We start from the raw sequence: 20471 nt of genomic DNA, 5'->3' as shown, positions 1-20471 counted from the left end.
GACACGACCCGAGGAGAAAGAGTATCCAGATGCCTAAAATGAGTGGAGAACTGCTGCACACATAAATCAGCAAGCTCTGAACGAGATGTTGACCAAGAACCATCAGGCATATGGATCCGACAGATATTAGCAGCCTGTCTTTTGTAGTGTAAACTCTTAAAAAATTGCTCGGAAGAGCAGCCTTTATCCAAAAATGCCCATTGTTTGGATCGAGTTTCCCATTTAGCAAGCTTTCTGCGATTCTTGGATTGAAGAGAGAATTGAGCCTGACATAAGAGCATGCTTTCCTCTGAAGACAAAGGGCAAAGATGAGCAAGCTCAGTCAAACTTGGACAAGTAAATTTGGCATGTTCTACAGTCTCCCTTGTGGCTCTTGCATTTAGGATTTGCCATAATCTTGAATAACTGTTTGCATCCGAGCAACAAAAGCCTGCTAGGCATAATCCAAACCAATGCGTATCTGACGAGAGAGAGGCTGAATAGCATCAGAGACCAAGGCTTTAAAGTCAGCATGCTCCAGATAACTATTACTAATCAGCTAAAGCCTTCGGCAAGGCAATCTGTCAGTGGGAAATTCATATAAGGAAAGCCTCAACCAAAGAGGAGCATGATCCGAATGTGTGAAAGCATGATCAACCCAAATTTGACAAGTAAAGGCATCACAATGTTGTGGATCAATCTGATACCATCTGTCCAAGCGTGCCCGACAAGAAGATTGGGCATTATGCTGAAAGGTATAGCCCGGAATCATGCGCTGTACTTCCTTCCAGAGATCAACCAGGCGCAACTGAAGCAAAAAATCAGACCATGCCAGTGTGGCCTTAGGTGTTGTCACCCGATTGAGGGGCATTATTAAAGTCATCACAAATGAAGGCATGTTGTCGCCATGGATAAGTATGCATGGCAGTCCAAATCAAAGGCTCAAAGCTCTATCACGAGAAGATTGGGGGGCATAAATTTTCCCTTGAACAAGGCATTGAATAATAATCCATCTACCATGGCGATCATTGAGAGCCACAACAGGTTGAAGGTTGTGCTTTACCAAAAAAGGACTGCTCTCCAGCATAGAAGATATCAGGCTGCAATTGCTTGATATACAGCCAGACCAGTTTCCATTTGCGACCATCACACATTCCGTGTACATTGAGAGTAACACACTTCAGATGATCAAGCATATTTACAGTTATGGGACAGGTATGTACAGCAACTAACGGGCTGTCTACGTCTGCATTTCCACCTCAATGTCCGGGCCTCTGCCCTGGGATGAAGCATCAGCCTGAGGAGAGGACAAAAGTGCAGCAATTTCTTCAGGAAACAAGGTCCGATCTGCAGTCACAACAGCCTAGGTCAAGCGAACACCAGAGTTTTCAGCAGGTGTTTTCCCATGAGAGGATGCACCACTCCAAGTCCGAGAAGGCAAAGGTTGCGTGGGGGAGATCACTTTGCGAGGAGTTTGTCATCCATCAGTCAAAAAAATTTTCCCCTTCCCTTGAAGTGGAGAGGACAAAGGCACATGAAAAGAAGCATTTGAGACAGCCGGGGCTTTGCCTTTATCTTGAACAGAGAAAAACTGTTTGACCCCTTTGTTTTTTACCACAAAAGAGGCATTTGCATTCTTATTCAAAGGCTGAACCATTTCAGCTTGCACTGGCATCTGTGGAGCTCGGGAAGGGCATTGTGAAGCCATGTGCCCAAATTGCTTGCATTCAAAGCAAGCACCTGCAAACAGCCCCCACTTGAGCTTGTAAAAGGCACTCCCCATGGAAACATTATTCACAGTAACCGAATATGAAGTTGGAGTGGGATGATCCGTATCCCACAAAATGCAGAAGCGATTCGAATTTCCATTGGGTCGCGGTGGACATACCACCTTACCGAGGGAAGCTGCAATTTTAGGTAGAAGAGAAGACGAGCATTGAGGAAAATCCACAACTTCTACCCAAACACACGCTCACACACATACACGGGCACGCACATGTATATATATATGTATACATACGAAGATCCATTTGGTACTATCCATCCAGCCGCCTCCCAAAGATGGTGTGCATGACTGTATGCTGCGAATAAAAAAGTCCTTCCACGGCTCCTGCCCAGGCATAATTTCCCTCACCACCATCTTGCAGAGTAAGGCCCTACACTGTAGATCTTGATCAATTATATTAGGACCCCCTTCCGAAGTAGGGAGAGTGAGAGTCTCCCAAGCACCCCTAGCGGTAACATCCTCTGTGCCATCAAGTTCACTCTATATAAAATTCATTATATGTCTCTTAAGTTGAGTGATGCAATCCCTTTAATGGCACAAGCAAGAAAAAACAAACCATGCCGTGGCCAAGAGGATCTGGTTAACCACGACTACTCTGGAGGCAAGGTCATCGGTCTCTTAAGATGAGTGATGCAATCCCTTGAATGGCACAAGCAAGAACAAACACACCATGCCGTGGCCAAGAGGACCAGGTTAACCACGACTACCCTAGAGGCAAGGTCAAGCTTGACAGAGCCCGAAAAAAGGATCTTTCACCTTATACTCTCCAATACTGGGGCAAATTGTTGTGTTGGAGAGATGTCCAAGCCAACATGGCATCCCAAGTATCTGACGACAATTTCCCTCTCAATCCAAGTGAATCCTATGTCACTTCCCCAATCCAGAGTGTCCTCGTCACCAATCCAAAGCCATTGGATTTATGCCAATTAATATGTGCCCCTGCAGTAGTGCAAAATAAATCCGATGTTGTCTTGAAAGAAATGAGCATTTATGGCGTGTCATTAAAAAAACAGCAGTATCATTTGCTAGCTCGCTATCCAGAAGCTCAATTTCCTGTCTCAAAGGAAGTCTCAGCCCAAAAATATCAGCTCGAGATCTAATATAGATAATTATAGCTTCAACCACGAATAGAAAGAGGAAGGGAGCAAGGGGACATTCCTAGCGGACTGATCTGGAGATCTCAAAACCCTCTCCCCTTACACACCAATAAGCACCTAGCTGTGGGCTGATCTGTATAAAGAGGAAACCCCTCTGATCCATGCATCTGTAAAGACAAAACAAAGAAGGGTGCCCTCCAGAAAGCCCATCTACTCTATCATAAGCTTTGTCAAAATCCAGGAGTAGAATGGCCAGCCTTCCCCGTTGTGCATGGCCCACTGTGAAGCTTCCTAGAATGAGTAGATATTATCAAAGATGCTTCTGCCATGCACAAACTAGTCTATGTGTCATGAATAAGGTCGAGAAGTAAGGCCTGCAATTGCAGGCTTATTGCTTTGGCCAAAATTTTGTAACACGTGCTGAGGAGTGTGAAAGGCCTCCACTGAGACACTAAATTTTTGCAACCTTCCTTCGGGATAAGATGAATGGGACCCTCCGTAAGTGAGTCGGGGATCTCACCCAAGTCCCAAATGCTCTGCAGTGCTGAGGTAATGTGATCCCCAATCATATCCCAAAAAGCAATAAAGAATGATAGAGAAAGTCCATGTGAACTTGGACACTTGCCTGTGCAAAGGGCCAAGAGGGCTTCTTGAATCCAAGCATTTGTGGGCCCCTCTGCAAGGTTGCCAACTGCTGGTGGCGATACCAATCTCGTGTCTCCTAGTATTGGCAACCGAATGATAAAATTTGCTAACACTAGTTAGGGCTGCAGCCATAAGTGAAGGAGATAGCACTCCACCCTATATATGTGACATATCTGCAAAGCTGTCTCTATGAGATCCTCCTCTGCATAAAAGGCTAGTAGAGCGTCCCCTCAAGTGAGGCTCAGAAATCATCAGTACTACCGAAAAGTGGTCTGAAGTAAAAACATCAATGGCAATGTATACTGACCCACCTCTGCATCTGTTGTCTCTTGTTTGACCACGAAAACAAGCATCTCTACCACTTAAACGAAACAAGAAGGCATCCCAAGCTGCTCTCTTCAGAGACTGAATGCCATCCTTTCTACCCTCTTTTTTATTAGAAGGCAACTCAACCATATTGAAGTCACCTCCAATAACGCATGAATCTGCAATGGGGGCCTAGGAGAGCAGCTCCTTTCACATAAGGACACGATCCCCTCTATTGTTGGGGCATAAAGGTTCAGAAAGCCAACCCTATGTCCCCCAATCAAGAGAATAATCCATTGAGCTCTAGAGAGAATGATCACTCCGTGTCCAACACCAAGGGGAGAAAAAACTGTGAAACTGAAATGCATGTACCTCCTCTAGCGCCCAAGGCAGGTGACCAAAAGGTATGACCTGAAAGAAGTTTGCCTGACTTGGCACAATCTCTTGCATCTAGTTTGTGCTCCCAAACAAAAAGAATATCAATAGGATCTGGCACAATCTCTTGCATCCAATTTGTGCTCCCGAACAAAAAGAATATCAATAGGATCCCCCAGTAACACATGCATTTAGTTGATTGCGAATCAGTTGCCTATGACGATGATGTGACATGTCGCCTAGGCCTTGTATGTTCCAGCTCATGATCCTCATCGGTGCAAGGAAGTGAGATGAAATACCTTACCCGACCTGGTAGTTGAAACCAACTCTCCTGAGTAGTATCCCTCGTGCTCTAAAGGGAGGAAAATCCATTGGAGAAAGTATCCCTGCACTTGCGGAAGGGGATGCGCTATGAATAGGATTTTGAGAATAGCATTCTCAAAGGTGGAGGGAACAAATTCCTCCTTCTCGATGTTCATCAAATCAGCCAGTACAGAGAATGAATTCTTGTGAATCAAGCCTAGCTAAGGAGTACAAAGAATAACCGCACTCGAGGACGACGAGGGTTACAAGGGGGCAACCCCCTTGCCTCTGACAATGCGGGTGGAACAAGGAGCAAAAGAGGCAGTGGTTTGCACCCGAGAGGAGTCAGGAGTTTGAAAATCAGAATGAGCATCATCACTGGTCCTATCCCTTGAAGATGTGCAGTATCTCTAGTGGGGAATGAAGCATCAGAAGGCCCCTATTGATCTGCAACCGGTGGGACGGGGACGGAGGCATCTGTAGCATCATCCACTCAAGACTGAGGAGGGTTGAGAGGGGAGGTCCTCCTGTAAGGAAGGAGGATCAATAATCCTGACCGGTACCCAATATGGAACAGGTGTGGGCCTAACCGAGGGTCCAGGACGCGCTACTATTGAGGATCCTGGCCGCGCTGCTGAAGCTGAGTGTGACGCTGGAGGTGGCCTGGTAGCGAACGAAGGTGCAAGGTAAGAAGATGGTGCCAAGGAAGCAGGTAGAGGAGGGGCCGCACTAGAAGGCCGCTTGGGTCTTTTCTTCTTCCTTGGGCAATCCCTAGCAAGTGCCCAAGGGCTCTGCATATCCTGCATTGGTCCTACTTACATGTGATCTCGACTCTCTGGCTAAAGAAGGAGCCATTCGGACGCTGAAGCATAATATGGCCATCCATGATGTTAGGCTTGAAGACTAGGACCCTAACTCTGGGCCCTACATTAGACCTGACTACCTCTGCTGCTGATGAAGATGGCATGCCGGGGAGGGGGGGATCTCTGCGACCAAATCAAAAGTGGCTCCAATGGAAAAAAGGAGTCGATGGTAGACTTGAGGGAGGCCAGGAAACCTGATGAAGAGGAAAAAGATCTGGCTGTCCTCCTCAATAGGGTCGAAGCCCAAGGAGAAGCGTGAGAGGAAGATCCTCTTGGAGCCTAGCATCAGAGGGTTAGCCTGAAGCATTGTGGCTGCAGAGTCCGGAGTATCAAAGACCACCTGGAAGAAACCTCGTCCCAATAAGCAAACGTCGGTGAGGTGGGGTGTGAGGTGCTATGAGCATCCAGTCCCTAGCCTGTAACCTAGAAGGATCGGATCCAAAGATGCGGGAATGGATAGAAGTAGAGCTTTCAAGCTCTACATTTTTTGAGCTATTGCAACTCGTCTTTAGAAAAAATTACTTGCTTCGCGGTTGGTGGAAGCAGATGAGAATTGACTGAATTGGAAGCCATTCGTCAAACGAGGCAAAAAGGCCGATTTGAACACAATTAAGCTCCGTTTGACCAACAAAGGCTGCTATAGGACATGGTAGAGAGGGTAGAGGGGAAGAGGCTAGAGAGGGGAAGGGGGGGGGGAAGTAGAGAATCGAGATAGAGGGTGAGGGGAAGTGGTGTAGGGGAGTAGAGGTAGAGGGGATAGGGGAAAGGAGGGGGAGGAGGGGGAAAGGTGAGAGAAGGGGAGGAGGGGGCCAGGGTAGAGGAGGTGAGCAGCTCTCCAGATGTTGTCTAAGGGCTAGGGCAGGTCCACCAGAACATCTTATTCTAGAGAGGAAAAAGTCTGTACTAATATTTTCTTGTGACTGCTGTTAGGATTCAGTTCATGGCCTTGCATCTCAAGTAATAGTGTGCATATTCCTGATTAGGAGGCAAGTGCCTAAAATAGTGACATGCAAAGTGAGTAGTGGATTGCATGTGCGAGTTTGTACCTGCATGTGCATGCAGAAATTCTAGGTAGTGTGCATGTGGTGCGTGCAAGCATGCAAGGGTCCTAGTTGGTTGCATGCAGTGTGCATGAGGTTACATGCAAGCATGCAGGGAATTCCAGTTCCATGCAGTGCGCGTGTGGGAATTCTAGTGTGCACAGGAGGTAGCATCCAAGTGTCAGAAAGTTACTGCCTTGAAACTGCATGCAGAATAGTACGACTACAGTACTAAAAAAGATGCTTTTTTCACTGCCTTTTGTGGAACTTATCCATGAATAGAACCCACATTTTGGGTATTTACAGTTAGAGAAAAAGCTTCAAAAAAGCCTTAGCTTTATGGGGGAGTTTTTAATCGCAGCTTTTGGCCTAAAGCATAAAAGCAACAGTATATGCTTTTTACAGCAATTGCCTATATATATATATATAAAATTTATTTATTTATTTTTTTCAAAGAAAGGAACCTTCTATTAATGCTTGAAAGATTTCATACAAGACAGCAGCCCCGAAGGTGCTGAGTATGGAAAAAACCGGAAAAGGCTGAAAGAAAGAAACCGGCCTGTTCCAGAGAAACCTAGCTCACTGCCTAGGGGATCTCTGGAACTGGGGCTAACAGCAATTGCCTATATATGCAGCAAGGCCAATCATTAACAGAGGAGTCGACTATACTAGGCAACTGCCTAGAGTGTAAGTTCGCCTACCAGTAGCTGCCTATGTGGCTTGATCAGAGGAAGTAATCACAGGCCCCTTCCTACTGATTGCAAGTCGCCTCCTGCTTTCTTCTGATAAGCTGATTGCTCATCTCTGTTATTGTTCCCTGCTAGTTTGCCGTGTTCAAGTAGAACTCACAACTCAGATTTGAATCTGCTCCAGAATTTGCAATGCCAGACTCTCTCTGGAGTGTTTCTTCCATTAGAATGTGTACCTGCTTTGCTCATCATATTCAGGGAAGCTCATCGGAGTAATCGTACTCACTCTCTGATTGAACTTGAGGACGAAGTTGTGTCTGAACTTCAGCCTCAGGAGCCTGAAGTTATCATAATAGAAATTCATTGTCTGCAAGGAGAACAGAAGGATTTTCTAGTGCGTAAAGCACAGAACCATCCAACAGCGGATTGGATAAATAACAGTGAGGATGATACAGAAGACAACTTCATGGCGGAATTATGACAGATATTCAGAGTGATGGATGGGCAGTATTGGAAGCCCAGAATAAAATGGATAATGATAATAGCCCAGCTGAAAGTGAAAGCCCCAAAACACCAGTCATCTTCTATTTAAATGACCACCATTTTGTGATTGGGTGGATGTTTTCCCAATGAGAAAAAAAGTTGTATTTAATAATTTTGTCCACATATAAAGTATGACTATTTTTATTCACTTAAATAGTAATATTTTGCCACAGTGTTATGCATTTATTCAAACAATGTTTTATATTCCATGTTCATTATGTTGATGACTTCTAAGTAAACATTTCAAATAAAGCGTTCTGCATTGGAAGTCTAGTATTCTGTGTTTGATAATTTTGTTGAGTTTAAGAAGTAATTGTGCCATCTTTCACGTAGCAGGTTAAAGTCTAGTTTTGGAACTACTTGGTTCCCCCAGATATTAATAGCTTAGCCATGGATTTGGTTGCTTGGCCATGGATTTGGCTGTCTGCATCACATTGGTCATCAAAATAGAACAGAATGTGGTTGGATAAGCGACTGTTTGAGAAATCTTTGGGGATAAAACACTTAGCTAAAAACTTAGACTTTGATGGTCACTAAGGTGCGATGTGATTTGTCACTTTGGCGACAATCTAAATAGGCTTGGTGTTCTGAAGTGTGGATCACTCGAACCCCAACTAAATTGAGGGAAACTTCTTATCCTTGGTGCTTTGGCTAAGCGCCATTCATAAATGAGCTGCGGAATCCCTTGCTACATGCTTTGCATAGAGTTGGCAGATGTGTTATAGGATATAGGCAGCCTTGCATTAATATGTCTTGTTAGATGTAAATGAGTCCTATAATTTGTGAAAGCAAGGAAAATTTGTGTGAAGATGAATCAGGGATAAGGCTTGCTTTTGTACTATGAAAATGTGGCTAAAGTTTACTCTAGTAAGAGTTAACCTTGTAGACAAAGATACTCATGTCAGAAATAGGCTTTGAATATATCTTCCAAAATAGGCATTGGTAGATCTCACATCAGGATTGACATTGAGGAATCAAGATCTGTACTTGACTAAGTTTCCACCTGTACCTTAATAACCACCTGCGAATTGATGACCTCCTTGTGGGGTTGGTGGCGATTGAACAATCAAAGGCTAAGAGCCCTTAGAAGGCTGTTTTTTTTTGTAAAAAGAGACTTCTATTAAGTATTAAAGAAAAACCGTTAGAGCAAGCTCCATACGGGATACATCATGCAATGCACGAAACGCTCAAGAGCCAAAAAGAAAGGATTGAGGCTGATAGTGCCATCTCAATCCGGTAGAAACCTCCGAGAAAAAGGGAGAACCTCTCCAAACTCGAACAAATATAGTCCTTCTAGAAGAGGCTGCCCGTGAAGGGCCCTGCATGCTAGCCCATATGGCTATCAAAGTGTGAACCGTGTCAGACCAAATACCCGTGAACACCTGTAATGGGTGTATCTGGGTGCCATCCAAGGCCTCATTACATCTGGCTCTCCAAATGTGCCAAGAGGAAATGCTAGCCAAAATCTCCCAAGAGGTGTCCACTGAAACATGAGAAGCTCTGAAGGGAGTAAGTGGTACATCCTGTAGAGAGCAGGGCTCTATCACCTGCCGGCGGACCGAGAGTGCCCAAGAAGAAGAAGGCTCACCCTCATAAAACACCTGGGGCCCGGTAAGAGATAACCATGCGACCGAGCCCCAAGTCATGAAGAAAGGGGAAGTGTGAAAGATATTGAGTATCCGAGCAACCCCTTTCCAAACAGTCCTCGCCTGATTGCAGTCCCAAAGGCAATGTCGCACTGACTCCTCTGCAGAATGGCATCGAGGACAAGTGGGATCAGCTCCAAATGGTGATCTCCACAGGTTCACTGCAATCCCTCCATGAATAGAAAGCCAAAAGAAAAGAGTGATCTTTCTATTTCTGAGGGATTTCCAGAGCCTCCTCCAGAAATTTCTACGCAAGTGTGCGGTGATGAAGAAGCTTTCCCAATGGGGGGCTCTGGAGGGAATCCAACCCCTACTGTTCAGCTGAAACCTCCTGGCATTACCAACCGTGAAACGAAAGAAGGGAATCCCCCTCTCTCGGTGCCCATGATCTATCCATTCCCACTCTCCTGGGTCCCACTGCAAGCACCTGATAGGTGCACCTCTATATAACCACAACCTCCAGGATCCCAAGGCCAAGAGCAGAGGGTCGGGGTCTAAGTACCACTGCAAGCCCGCTCCAAGATCCACAAAACCAGCAATCCTGACAGGCTGAAAGGCAACCTCAAGAAGAATGCCATCCTTGGATGTAGAAAGTAAACCTCCATCCCCAACATCAAAGACCAGTGCGTCTTCCCCGAGACCTCGGAGAGTGATCACCTGTAAAGGAACTGATGTCCTCGAAAAAGCCCCCATCCAAGTGGTGGAAGTAATAGGCAGCTCAACTGTCCATTCCACCGGGATGGCTGCATCTATCTGCTGAATCCTGCGTGCTACCTCTCTGAGGTGACTCACGGACTGTAGTCTCTGATCCATAGGTAGCCTGATAAAAGATTTCCAAGTGCCTACTGTGTAGGCAGGGCCTCTCTCCCATTTAGAGCACTGCATGTAATGGGAAGTGCCCAGTGGTCTGGCATGCTCGTCAAGAATACTATCATTCCAAATGATCGGCTGCCTATCAATCTCTTTGACGGTAGAAGGCGGAATCCTTCGAAGAGTGTTCCTGAAGCTCCCCCAAGCTTTCAGGATGGCAGTCATGAGAGGAGAGGCAGGAGATCTGAGAGGGGCTGATGTGAAAATCCATTGAGGGCTGTCCACCCAATCATCTCCCAAGGTTGGTGTGCAAGCCTGAATGCGTCCAAAAAAGAAATCCTTCCAAGGTTCCTGCCCAGGCATGAGTCCCCTCACCACCACCTTACAAAGCAAAGCCCTACACTGCAAGTCCGGGTCAATGACATTAAGGCCCCCTTCACATGTAGGGAGAATAATAGTCTCCCAGGCCACCCTTGCTGCAACATCTGCTGTGCCATCAAGTCCACTCCATAAAAAATTCCTGACTGGTCTGATGAGCTGAGTGATGCAATCCCTAGACCGGCACCAGCAAGAACACACGAACCAGGAGGTGGCCAAGAGAACCTGGTTCACTACCACAACTCTAGATGCAAGGTTGAGTTTGGCAGAGCTCCAGAAAAGGAGCTTTTTCCGTATACTTTCTAGTACTGGCGTAAATTGCTGTGCTGGAGAGATGTCCAGTCCTACCTGGCATCCCAAATACCTGATAGGAACACCCCTCTGAATCCAGGAAAAACCAATGTCAACTCCCCAGCCTGGAGTGTCCTCATCACTGTTCCAAAAGCCAAAGGATTTATGCCAGTTAATGTGTGCCCCTGCAGCTGAGCAAAAAATATCCAAGGCTGTCCGGAAAGAATCAAGTGATTGCAAGGAGGCCTGAATAAAAATAGCAGTGTCATCAGCCAACTCACAGTCAAAAAGCTCCTACTCCTGTCTCAAGGGCAGTCTCAGCCCAAAAAGCTCAGCCTGAGATCTAAGGAAGATACTCATAGCTTCTGCCACAAAAAAAAAGAGGAAGGGGGCTAAAGGGCATCCCTGACGAACTGATTTGGAAATCTGAAACCTGTCACCACTTACCCCTCCAATCAAAACCTGGCTGTGGGCTGATCCGTAAAGGGAGGCCACCCCTCTGATCCAAGCATCTGTGAATCCAAACCGTAGAAGAGTGCCCTCAAGAAAACCCCAATCTACTCTGTCATAGGCTTTCTCGAAGTCCAAGAGTAAAACTGCTAGCCTCTGTCCACTTTGTATAGCCCACTCAGTGGCTTCCCAAAAGGAAAAGATATTATAAAAAATGCTCCTGCCATGCACAAAGCCTGTCTGAGTATCATGGATGAGATCTGGAAGAAGGGGCTGTAGTCGGATGCTGATCGCCTTGGCAAGGATTTTGTAAAGAGTGCCCAAAAGAGTGATGGGTCTCCAATGGGATACAAAATTCCTGTTGCCACCTTTCGGGATAAGGTGAATGAGTCCCTCGGTCAGTGAGTCAGGCATCTCGCCCGAGTCCCAAATGCCCTGCAGGGCTGAAGTAATATGATCACCTATCATATCCCAAAAGGCTATAAAAAAAGAGGGAGTAAGACCATCGGAACCAGGGCACTTGTCCTTATGAAGGGCAGAAAGAGCAGTCTTGAATTCTGTGTTGGTAAAGCGTGCATCAAGTGAGCATACTGCCTAGTGGCATAGGGTGTTTACTAAATTTCACTTAAGATCATAGCCCAGCTGAGGTGAATCAGATGGGTGTTCACTTCGGGGATGTTAGCTTTTGGTCTTCAGAAGGGAGGCATGCATTTTGCATAGAGACGGTTTGTCCTGCTTACTTGGTGAGCGGTGAGATAATTATACACCAAGACATACAGGATGCCAGTCCCAAGCTTTCCAGAGGATACTTTCTGGGACATTGTTTTTAGCATCATGGCTTGGAGTAGCAACTTGCAGCCTGATGATGAAAGGGCAGCGAACACGACTTGTTGTCACTATTGTCAACATTAGGCTAGAGTCCATACATCGTATACACCTTGCGCGTGATGAGCTCTGGTTGCAATTTTCACTCCAAAGGGCCTGGCATGTTTATTTGAAGCTCAATGGCATGGCAGCAAGAAGTTCCAACTAAGATAGTCTCCCAACATGCAGGACATACAATTTTTACATTCAATGGCTGACTCTCTGTCTATGCGAATATCAATGTGTGGACTTGAAGATGTTCCTTTGATGTAACAATAGTGACCGGATCACGGTACAGCGTTGGTGTCCTATGAAAACTCGCATCTTTTTAATCACTTTGGGACTGAAGCCATTCTTTATTTAGACTTGCATATATCCTTTGTAGCGATTGCTGTGCATTTTATGCCAATTTTCAAATATTTTTGCAGTGTAAATGGGTGCTTCAGTTTTCTATAAAGGATATAAATGGGTGCATGAAGGTCCCGTGAAGGTTCTAGCTAATGCTCTTTGTCAACTCTTATAAACTTTTCAAACATGATTTTGTGCAGGCTTTTCTGGAAGGAAAATATGCTTTGTATTTATCAAATGAGGACAGAAATCCATTGGTCACAGCCATCGTGGACAGAGTCACTGCTCGCTTTGATGAATTGGCAAGGGAACTTGTGACAGTGGTTAGATGCTTTGCTCATGAGCTTCCTGTTGGCAAAAGATCTTGTGACTTGTTAGGTTTGCTGATTTTTTTATAATATACATTTGCGAGCGTAGTAATGATGGTATTGTGGAATGCATTAAGATAATCACTTATGCTTTTATTGTAGTTCTGATTTTTATTTAAATTTCATTGTGTACACTTATAGCTAGTGCAAATTAATGAACGTTGTGAGCTTAGAAATGATGGTATTGTGGAATGCATTAAGATAGTCACTCATGCTTTGATTGTAATTCTGATTTTTATGTAAATTTCATTGTGTACACTTATAGCTGGTGCAAATTAATGAAAGTTGGTGCAAATACAGGCTAGAAAGACTGAAACTTCGTTGCAACGCTTCAGACAGGGAGTCCAGAAGAAGGGGTCAACAGGGACAGATTCTAGTGAATCCAACATCTCTGACACAGACAAAATATGCAGACAATTATTTCTCGATGTCCAGGTGAAATTGGACTCCCACTTTGCAATACTTCAAATGTAAAAGAGATTTGGCTGTTATGGATATCCCATCAAACAATATGTTCATTTGTGGTACAAATACAAGATGTCATCTTAAGATTCTTGCCCCTAGTTCTGGAGGAAAACTATAAATTTTTTATAGGCAGGCACAATTTATGGAGTAGCCTAGCGTCACTGTTATTTTCTGGCCGGAGTGAGAATTCTTTATGGCTCATCATGTTTGAAATCCAAGTCCCTGTAGTTTGTGCTTCCTTCTTTGCTTGCACATATATTCCAGAAGGTTTGATGAACATGGGGAAGTCTATGGGCTTCTTTCTTTTAACCAGATCCCCATCGTTTTGAAGAAATAGTGCCTTGCAGATAAAATTGTAGCTAGTGTATATTACAACTCAAACTAGAGTTTCTAGTTCTCTTTAACAGCATAACCAGTTCCATGAAAGAAGTTAAGCTCTGTCTTTTAATAAGCTACCTCCTTAGGTCCTAGCCTTCAGCACAACTGAATTTGCCCTGCATGGTCAGAGTTGACAGAAGAGTATGTATATCTCTGTATGAATAGATCCCTCTGTACGTGTCAAATGTGTGGACATGCATGCATGTTTGAGAGCATATATGTTTATACAATGATCAGTCGGTGGCATAGTAGCTAGTTCCTACTGTGAGTGAGGTCAAAACCTCACTGTCTGTTTTGGTTTTGTGGGATGAGTCTGGGTATGCCCTAGATTTATCAAGAGAGATGCTTTCTTGTGTAAGAAAAATTATAGAAGCAGTAAAATGTCAGCAGAGGAATAAAAGTCAAATTCTCTGCCACTTTTGTAAAAACCTATCCGGGAGGATGAACTTATTATCTTATGTCTTCCCCCAAAATAAAGTTTTTAGGGTTTAATCAAGCATGGGAAGTATCAAATCCTTGAAATAGCTCGGAGGTGGCTGGAAATGCAGCTCTGAGGTGATTTAGGGCTTCGAAATGCTGGAGCAGATGAGTAAAACACCCGAAATGTACCTCTGATGCAGGCGGCTATGCAGCAGCAGCACATTAAACTCTGATTTTTGCAATGGAAAGCTCCACAACGACCTCAAGGGACCACACGTGTAGGTGCCTCTTGAGAAATGTACCGACCAGCAAGCTAACAGGTCGCCAAGGGAACCTAGAGCACTCGGGGACAGCTCGAATGGAGATGGCAAGCTGTGGAGGCTCAAAACGGATGCAAATGGCTGAAAGGAAGAGGTGAAATGAGCCGCCTAGGAGGAGACAGCATAGGTGAGGTTTGAGCAGAGTTAGGGTCAGGGCTGATGAGGGAGATGACGTGGAAGAACAGATTAGGGCAGGGCCGACCCGCTCTGATACCAAAGAGAGATAAGGTAGGCTAGGGTGAGAGAAAATCATACTCAAATGAAAACATTATGGAAAGGCTTTGATTCATTCATCCATTAATATGACAATTGAAGTACAAGCCTTTATAGAGCTTTTGGCTCACTCATACATTTGATATTTGAAGTAAAGCTTCCCTAAGGGCAGAATCGCTAGCATTTGTCTCAAACATGACTAGCCTTGCCTTATCTATAAGTTTTGCACAGATAAAAAGACCAATTTACTCAGATCCACGATATGCAACATTGGTACGGTGGGTGTGGAAGTAGTGCGCATAGTTATTGTTTTGGTTGGGCCCATACAAGGTTTAATTTACTTGAGTAAGATTGTATTAATTCGCCAAAACACAATGAAGAGTACTCAATCATAATAACCATAATGAAGAGTACACAACGTGTCAATTTTGCCAAACTAACTGAAGAGTACACAACGTGTCAATTTTGCCAAACTAAATGAAGAGTACACAATAATGGAAACCAAGCTCTTACAGATTGAGCTAGCAAGCTCACCTCAGAGCCATGGTTCTATTCCTTGAACAACCCTTGAGCTTGAGTCCTAGAACACTAAGGATCCTAGTCCACTTGATAGTTAGAATACATCTCTCTCATACCAGACCTTCCACCAGCTACTGCTACACCCGCCAGCCAATTGATCTATATGCTTTGGGAACGGCCTTTCCCAACATGTCACAAATAATGAGCCCCTAGCTTATGTTTGTAAGCCTAGGTTTGCTAGACTCTCGAGTTGTGTATAAAATATTTTACTTTTTACAAAAGAATTCCTTTTTTTGGATTAGCCTTGCTATTTCTTGAAATCTTCTTTCCACGAGATCTTGACAATCAACACTAGCTCGAGCCTCAACCTTAAGTTATTGCTAACTCTCGATTGTAACATTCAGCCTATATTGATATCATGTTGGCCTTGTCTCAACCCTATTTACTGCCACAACCTCTATCTCAGACAGACTTCAAACCCTTTTTCCTAGGGTTGATGGGTCTTTTAATCCTAGATCATCCAACCCTGATTAAACAATTAGTCTTATTGGGATTCAATTTTATACCCCCTTATAAAGAATTTATGTCAAGAGATCTAAACAACCTTTTAACATTCATACAATTGTATTTTGTCCTCGTATGAAATCACAACTATCCCGGTAGTGCTCTTTGGAGAAGGGTGCATGCATATCGGCGATCATCGAAGAACCCATCATCTCACTCCCATATGGGCCCGGCGAGGTCTAGATGATATCATGCCGAATGATGACGAGGGTGGCTGTTGGAGGTACTTGTTGGCCTTCCATCACAAAACTGCAACAGCTGACCCAAATGTTCCAAGTAGTAATGCTAAATATTGTCTCCCAAACATTGCCCTTGGGTGACGGTATAGGCCACTAGCGGGAAGGAGGATTCACATCCTGCAACACAATCCAAAAGACCCTCTGTTCCAACAATCGTGTAGGTTGGCAAAACCATCTCTATCGAAAAGGCATCACCCCCCTCTATCAACTAGGCTGCCATGCCCCATATGAAGTCCTATTGTTGCATCTTCTATGTTCATGCCATGATCCGGAGGGTCCCTTGCTAGATCTTGTGTGTTGTGGGGCAGCTCCATAGGGAGTGCAGAATTGTCTTGAGCTCCCTATCTGTACTATGGTGGCGCCTCCCATTTACTTGCATCTACTCCAGCCACGCGCCAATGGGCAATCCCTTGTGGGCCACCATCTAAAAGAAATATGTAATCTTCTATGGACAGAGGCTAATCCACAGAGGGGACCTGAATCTTTCACCATTCATGATTGATGAAAAATATGCATCCGTGTGCTTCTATGATACTTTGCACAAGCCTCAGACTAAGTTTAAGGCATGTGCAAAGTATAGTATCCATTGGATATCATATTTCCTTTTTTTTCACCATGCATCATGCATGACTGATGAAAAATATGCATCAGTGTGCTTCTAGCCTAGGTGCATATCTCCGATAGATATGATATTTTGCACAAGCCTTAAACAGTCTCCCTCTGCCTTTGGCTGAAGGAAACCCGCTGTCCCCAATCTATAGTTCATGGGGCGGGAAGCGTTGATGACTCTATGCATGAAAAGGATCCGCAGAGGTACCCAACCCTATCTTAGAGAACTGACCATACCAACTTGGGGAGCTGAGGCTATGTGCAGACCAACCCTTCCAGACTAGTGGAGAATGGCGAGGACTGAGGTAGGGGATGGTGTGTGAAGAGGGGGCTAGTGGGAGGAAAGCTCGAAGCAGGGAGAGCCTTGGGGGAGACCTCAGTTTGCTATCCTTTTTGCAGCTGGGGTTTAGATGCAGGGTTGGGGGGTGTTTCTCAAGACCAGAGGAACATAGTCAAGAGAAAGTTGATGAAATGGCTTGTTCTCAAGAGTGCTTTTAATTTCATTTAGTAGTTGACAAGGAGATGCAAAACTGGTACAGGTCTTTTGATATGTCAGCAGATGGGTGGAATGCTCGTCTCTCTGACCACAATCGGCAGTATCCACTAGCAACTGAAGAGCCAATTAAGCCTCATGAACCCAAAGGTGATCAGCCCTTCTGAGGTTTAATGTTTGTACCGACATTCTGTTATTGGGTGGATTATTACTCCCTTGAACAGATTGGTTTATTATTTGTATATGAAGTCTCTTACGAAAAATGCACCATTATCTTCTAGACATTTCAAGTGTATGTGTTTTCAGTGAATATTATGAAAATAGCACTTAATTAAGTGAAGGTAAGGTAGCCAAAGCTTCTTTTTATCTCATGAAGAAGAGTTCATAGGAATATCGAGGGAATGGTTTGTGTAAAGCCTCAAACCATCGCTTGCATAACACCCCTGCAAGGAGCATAATACCATGTAAAGAGTTTACTGTTTTATAGGAAGCCTAGAGTATTTCTAAGACTGTGTGGAAATTTCATGGCTTGGAATGCTACCCTCTAGCTTGATCATAAACTCAGCCAGCAGAATCGAATGTGGACTGATGGATTTCCTTGGAGAACGTGAGATAACATGATAATCTTTAGGCACTTCATCAACCAATTTAGTCCATGGCAGCTGTGTCCCATTCTCTTTGTAATGTGGCTTTTATGTTCAGAGTTGGAGACATGGTTGACTTTATCAGCTTAACAGAGAACAATGTGACAAGTCAAGTAACAAAAAGAAGCCGTGACAGCTAGAACTCAGATTCATGGAGATGTCTTACCAAGCAACCGGGCTGGGAAGTGGTGTCAGGGGGAGGATTGGGCAGCAAGGGACACGTCAAAGTCTCTTGTAATGCATTAAGTTTTTGTGAATTTTGGGATGCATTCTTGTGATGCATTAAATAAAGTAAGTAGAGACATTTTGAGGTACACTCAAGTATTCTGCAGATGCTTGGTATATGTAAACCCTTGCTGCCAAGAGCTGTCAAGCTGTCAATATGCTCCTTTTCATAGCATTTACTACAAATTTGCTCTTTCTGGTACCATATTCCAGGGCTAACTTTGAGAGATGTATGGATATGCCGCAGGAATATGGTCGACGCCTTCATTCAATTGGAATAAATGCAGAAAGACTGCCAGCTTACATTTCATTATGGCAGTGTGTGGCACCTTCAGACAGGCAAGGGCAGGTTGTGTTTTAGAAGATGCTTGGAAGCTGGAAAGGCTCTACTGGGAACTACTGTTAAGTCACGTTGGTGAACATTTTTGCTTGCTCAGTTTTGGTGCTCGTGGTGAGAGAAACTTGGGTCAGCAAACTTGGATGTGATGAAGCAGGCTTTTACAGGCACTGGAGGAGAGCTAGGGTGTTGTTTCCGGCATGTTAACGTGACAACTTGGAAGATAAGGTTAGGTAATTGATCACCTGGGAGGCCTGTAGGAACGTACACCAAATTACAAATTTACTTCTTTTGTATGTAGTATAAAGCATTATTTTAGTAATACTATTCTTCATTACTGCCGTATTCTTATGACTTCCATTTATTTTAGATCAACTGTTTTTGTCAGTGGTAAGTTTTGGATAGCACTCATGGGATTTCAAAAGCTCATAAATTTTGAACTGTAGAGCTTCTTAAAAAATATATAAAGTATAACCTTGTCAGGAAGGCATGCATTAGTATGCACAAGTATCTTTCCCATTGCTGGTGTCTCTGATGTTGCATGTTAATGCTATGCCTCAGTTTCAGTTCAAGGGGGTTATTGTTAGTATGGTTAACCATGATAAACAAGTCCTACCTTATTTTTCATGAACAGAGCACAATACTGTCTACTATGGAATTTATGCTTCACAATTTAATGGAGTGACCCTCATTTGCCCAAAATGGAAAAAGACTCTTGCAACCTCCCTCTTCTTGTTCCTGTAATGAATTGGACACACTACTAGTTTATTTATCCCAGCGGGTGTTATCACTTGGTTAGAAAGACTGCATGTATGCTTTCACATTCAAGTATACCAGTTCCAAAAGTGCCCAGGATAGTTGCGTTACTCTAAAAAACAAGGTGCATCTTGGAAGAGCCTTATGGAAAATCTCAAAGAAGCAGGCTAACAATAATCCACCTACACAGGCTTTGTATCACAAATGGAATGCAACAAGGATTGCAAGATGAGCAAATACAGTTTAAAAAAGGGAATTGGATGATTTACAATTTTGTATGTAAAATGGAAAATAAATGTGAGTTGTGCTAAAAAATTGTTAATGAACCTTTGATAGAATACAAAATTGGAAATGCATGCTACATATGCAAAAAACAAAATTCTTGCTTAGCAATTAAATCACTAAATAAGATACGGTTACATGCTTTTTTGTAAGCTAGTCAGAAAGAATATGCTTCTAATGTTAATTCATGATTATATAATGGTGTAAATTAGTATACTTAAGCTAGCATAGGAATATCATAGTGTTCTATTGGAAAAAATGATGAACGAGTCTTTCATTCAAAGAGCTTATATAGTACTCGTTTGAGTTTGCAAACTTGTCTATGTGAGAAAACACGTACAATATTGAATTACATAGTTTTGGAACAACCGATGTACCAATCCTTTGGGATCATTTTGTTAAGGTTCAGATATTTGACTATGCCAATAGTGAATCTTAGGCCTCTATTCTACATATTCAAATGCACTTTGACCGAGCCGGATGGCAATATAGTTATTCAAAACTAGTATTATGCAAATGATTGGCCTTACTAAAACTCAAGTTCATTTCTTGACATCATGTAAAAGTTATATAAGAAATCTTGTATGATATGGAGGCTAGCATGTAAGTGTGAGTTTCATCACCAAATCCCAAATTTACCCTCGTTGTGAACATCTTATAACTAAACATGTAGCCTTGAAATTAGCTCTATTATTAAGCCATCATATGTCTATAGACTATTAAAAAATGTGAGGCCTTGAAATGAATGAGAAAACAACTCACGATGAGAAAGATTGTCCATTTTGTCCTTATCCTGAAAACATTGCTTGTAATTTGGATGGCCAGTTAGCTATTAAACTTTTGGTTAAAGTCAAAGTTGGGTTTGTATTTGTAATTCCATAAAAAAGTGCTTTTTTTTTAGCACAGTAGGTTGATATGACAACAATTAGAACAAATTTTTCATTTACCAGTGTGTCATAATAATTATATGAAATTGGTTAATAAAGAGGACATAAAAGTGTGTGAGGACACTTTTATATCCTATTACCAAACAAGTGGTAAGATCTATTAGCTTTCATCTACCAACATACAATAAAAGACATACAAAGGTCTCACTTCAATAACAATATGTTTGCCTTCACACATCTTGACATCAAGGTCATAAGAGGTAGAACTAGCACGCCTTGCCTTATAGTTCCTCTCAATAATTCCCAAATATGCTTGAAAAGCAAAATGACTATGAAGAA

At 43.4% G+C, this 20471-nt stretch overlaps 1 protein-coding gene across 2 annotated transcripts in view; it reads left to right on the top strand.

Annotated features, from left to right (window-relative positions):
• LOC147889127 (oligomeric golgi complex subunit-like protein) overlaps positions 1-18688 on the top strand; it is a 130090-nt gene extending 111402 nt beyond the window's left edge. Inside the window, exons 10-12 of one of the 2 annotated variants that reach the window (XM_087391968.1) lie at positions 12614-12736; positions 13082-13216; positions 18118-18688. In XM_087391968.1, the coding sequence (XP_087248094.1) occupies positions 12614-12736; positions 13082-13216; positions 18118-18231 (372 nt within the window). In that variant the 3' untranslated portion in view covers positions 18232-18688. Of the gene's footprint in view, positions 1-12613; positions 12737-13081; positions 13217-18117 lie in introns of those variants that run through there. The other variant, XM_087391969.1, reaches the window with a different exon arrangement.
• The last annotated feature ends 1783 nt before the right edge of the window (positions 18689-20471 follow it).

Source organism: Dipteris shenzhenensis, chromosome 20, assembly GCF_047967505.1.
Source record: "Dipteris shenzhenensis isolate YYH24624 ecotype China chromosome 20, Dip_SZ_1.0, whole genome shotgun sequence".
NCBI classification, from domain to species: domain Eukaryota; kingdom Viridiplantae; phylum Streptophyta; class Polypodiopsida; order Gleicheniales; family Dipteridaceae; genus Dipteris; species Dipteris shenzhenensis.
Note: the sequence above shows the minus strand (reverse complement) of the source record. Positions and strands in the feature narration are given on the sequence as shown.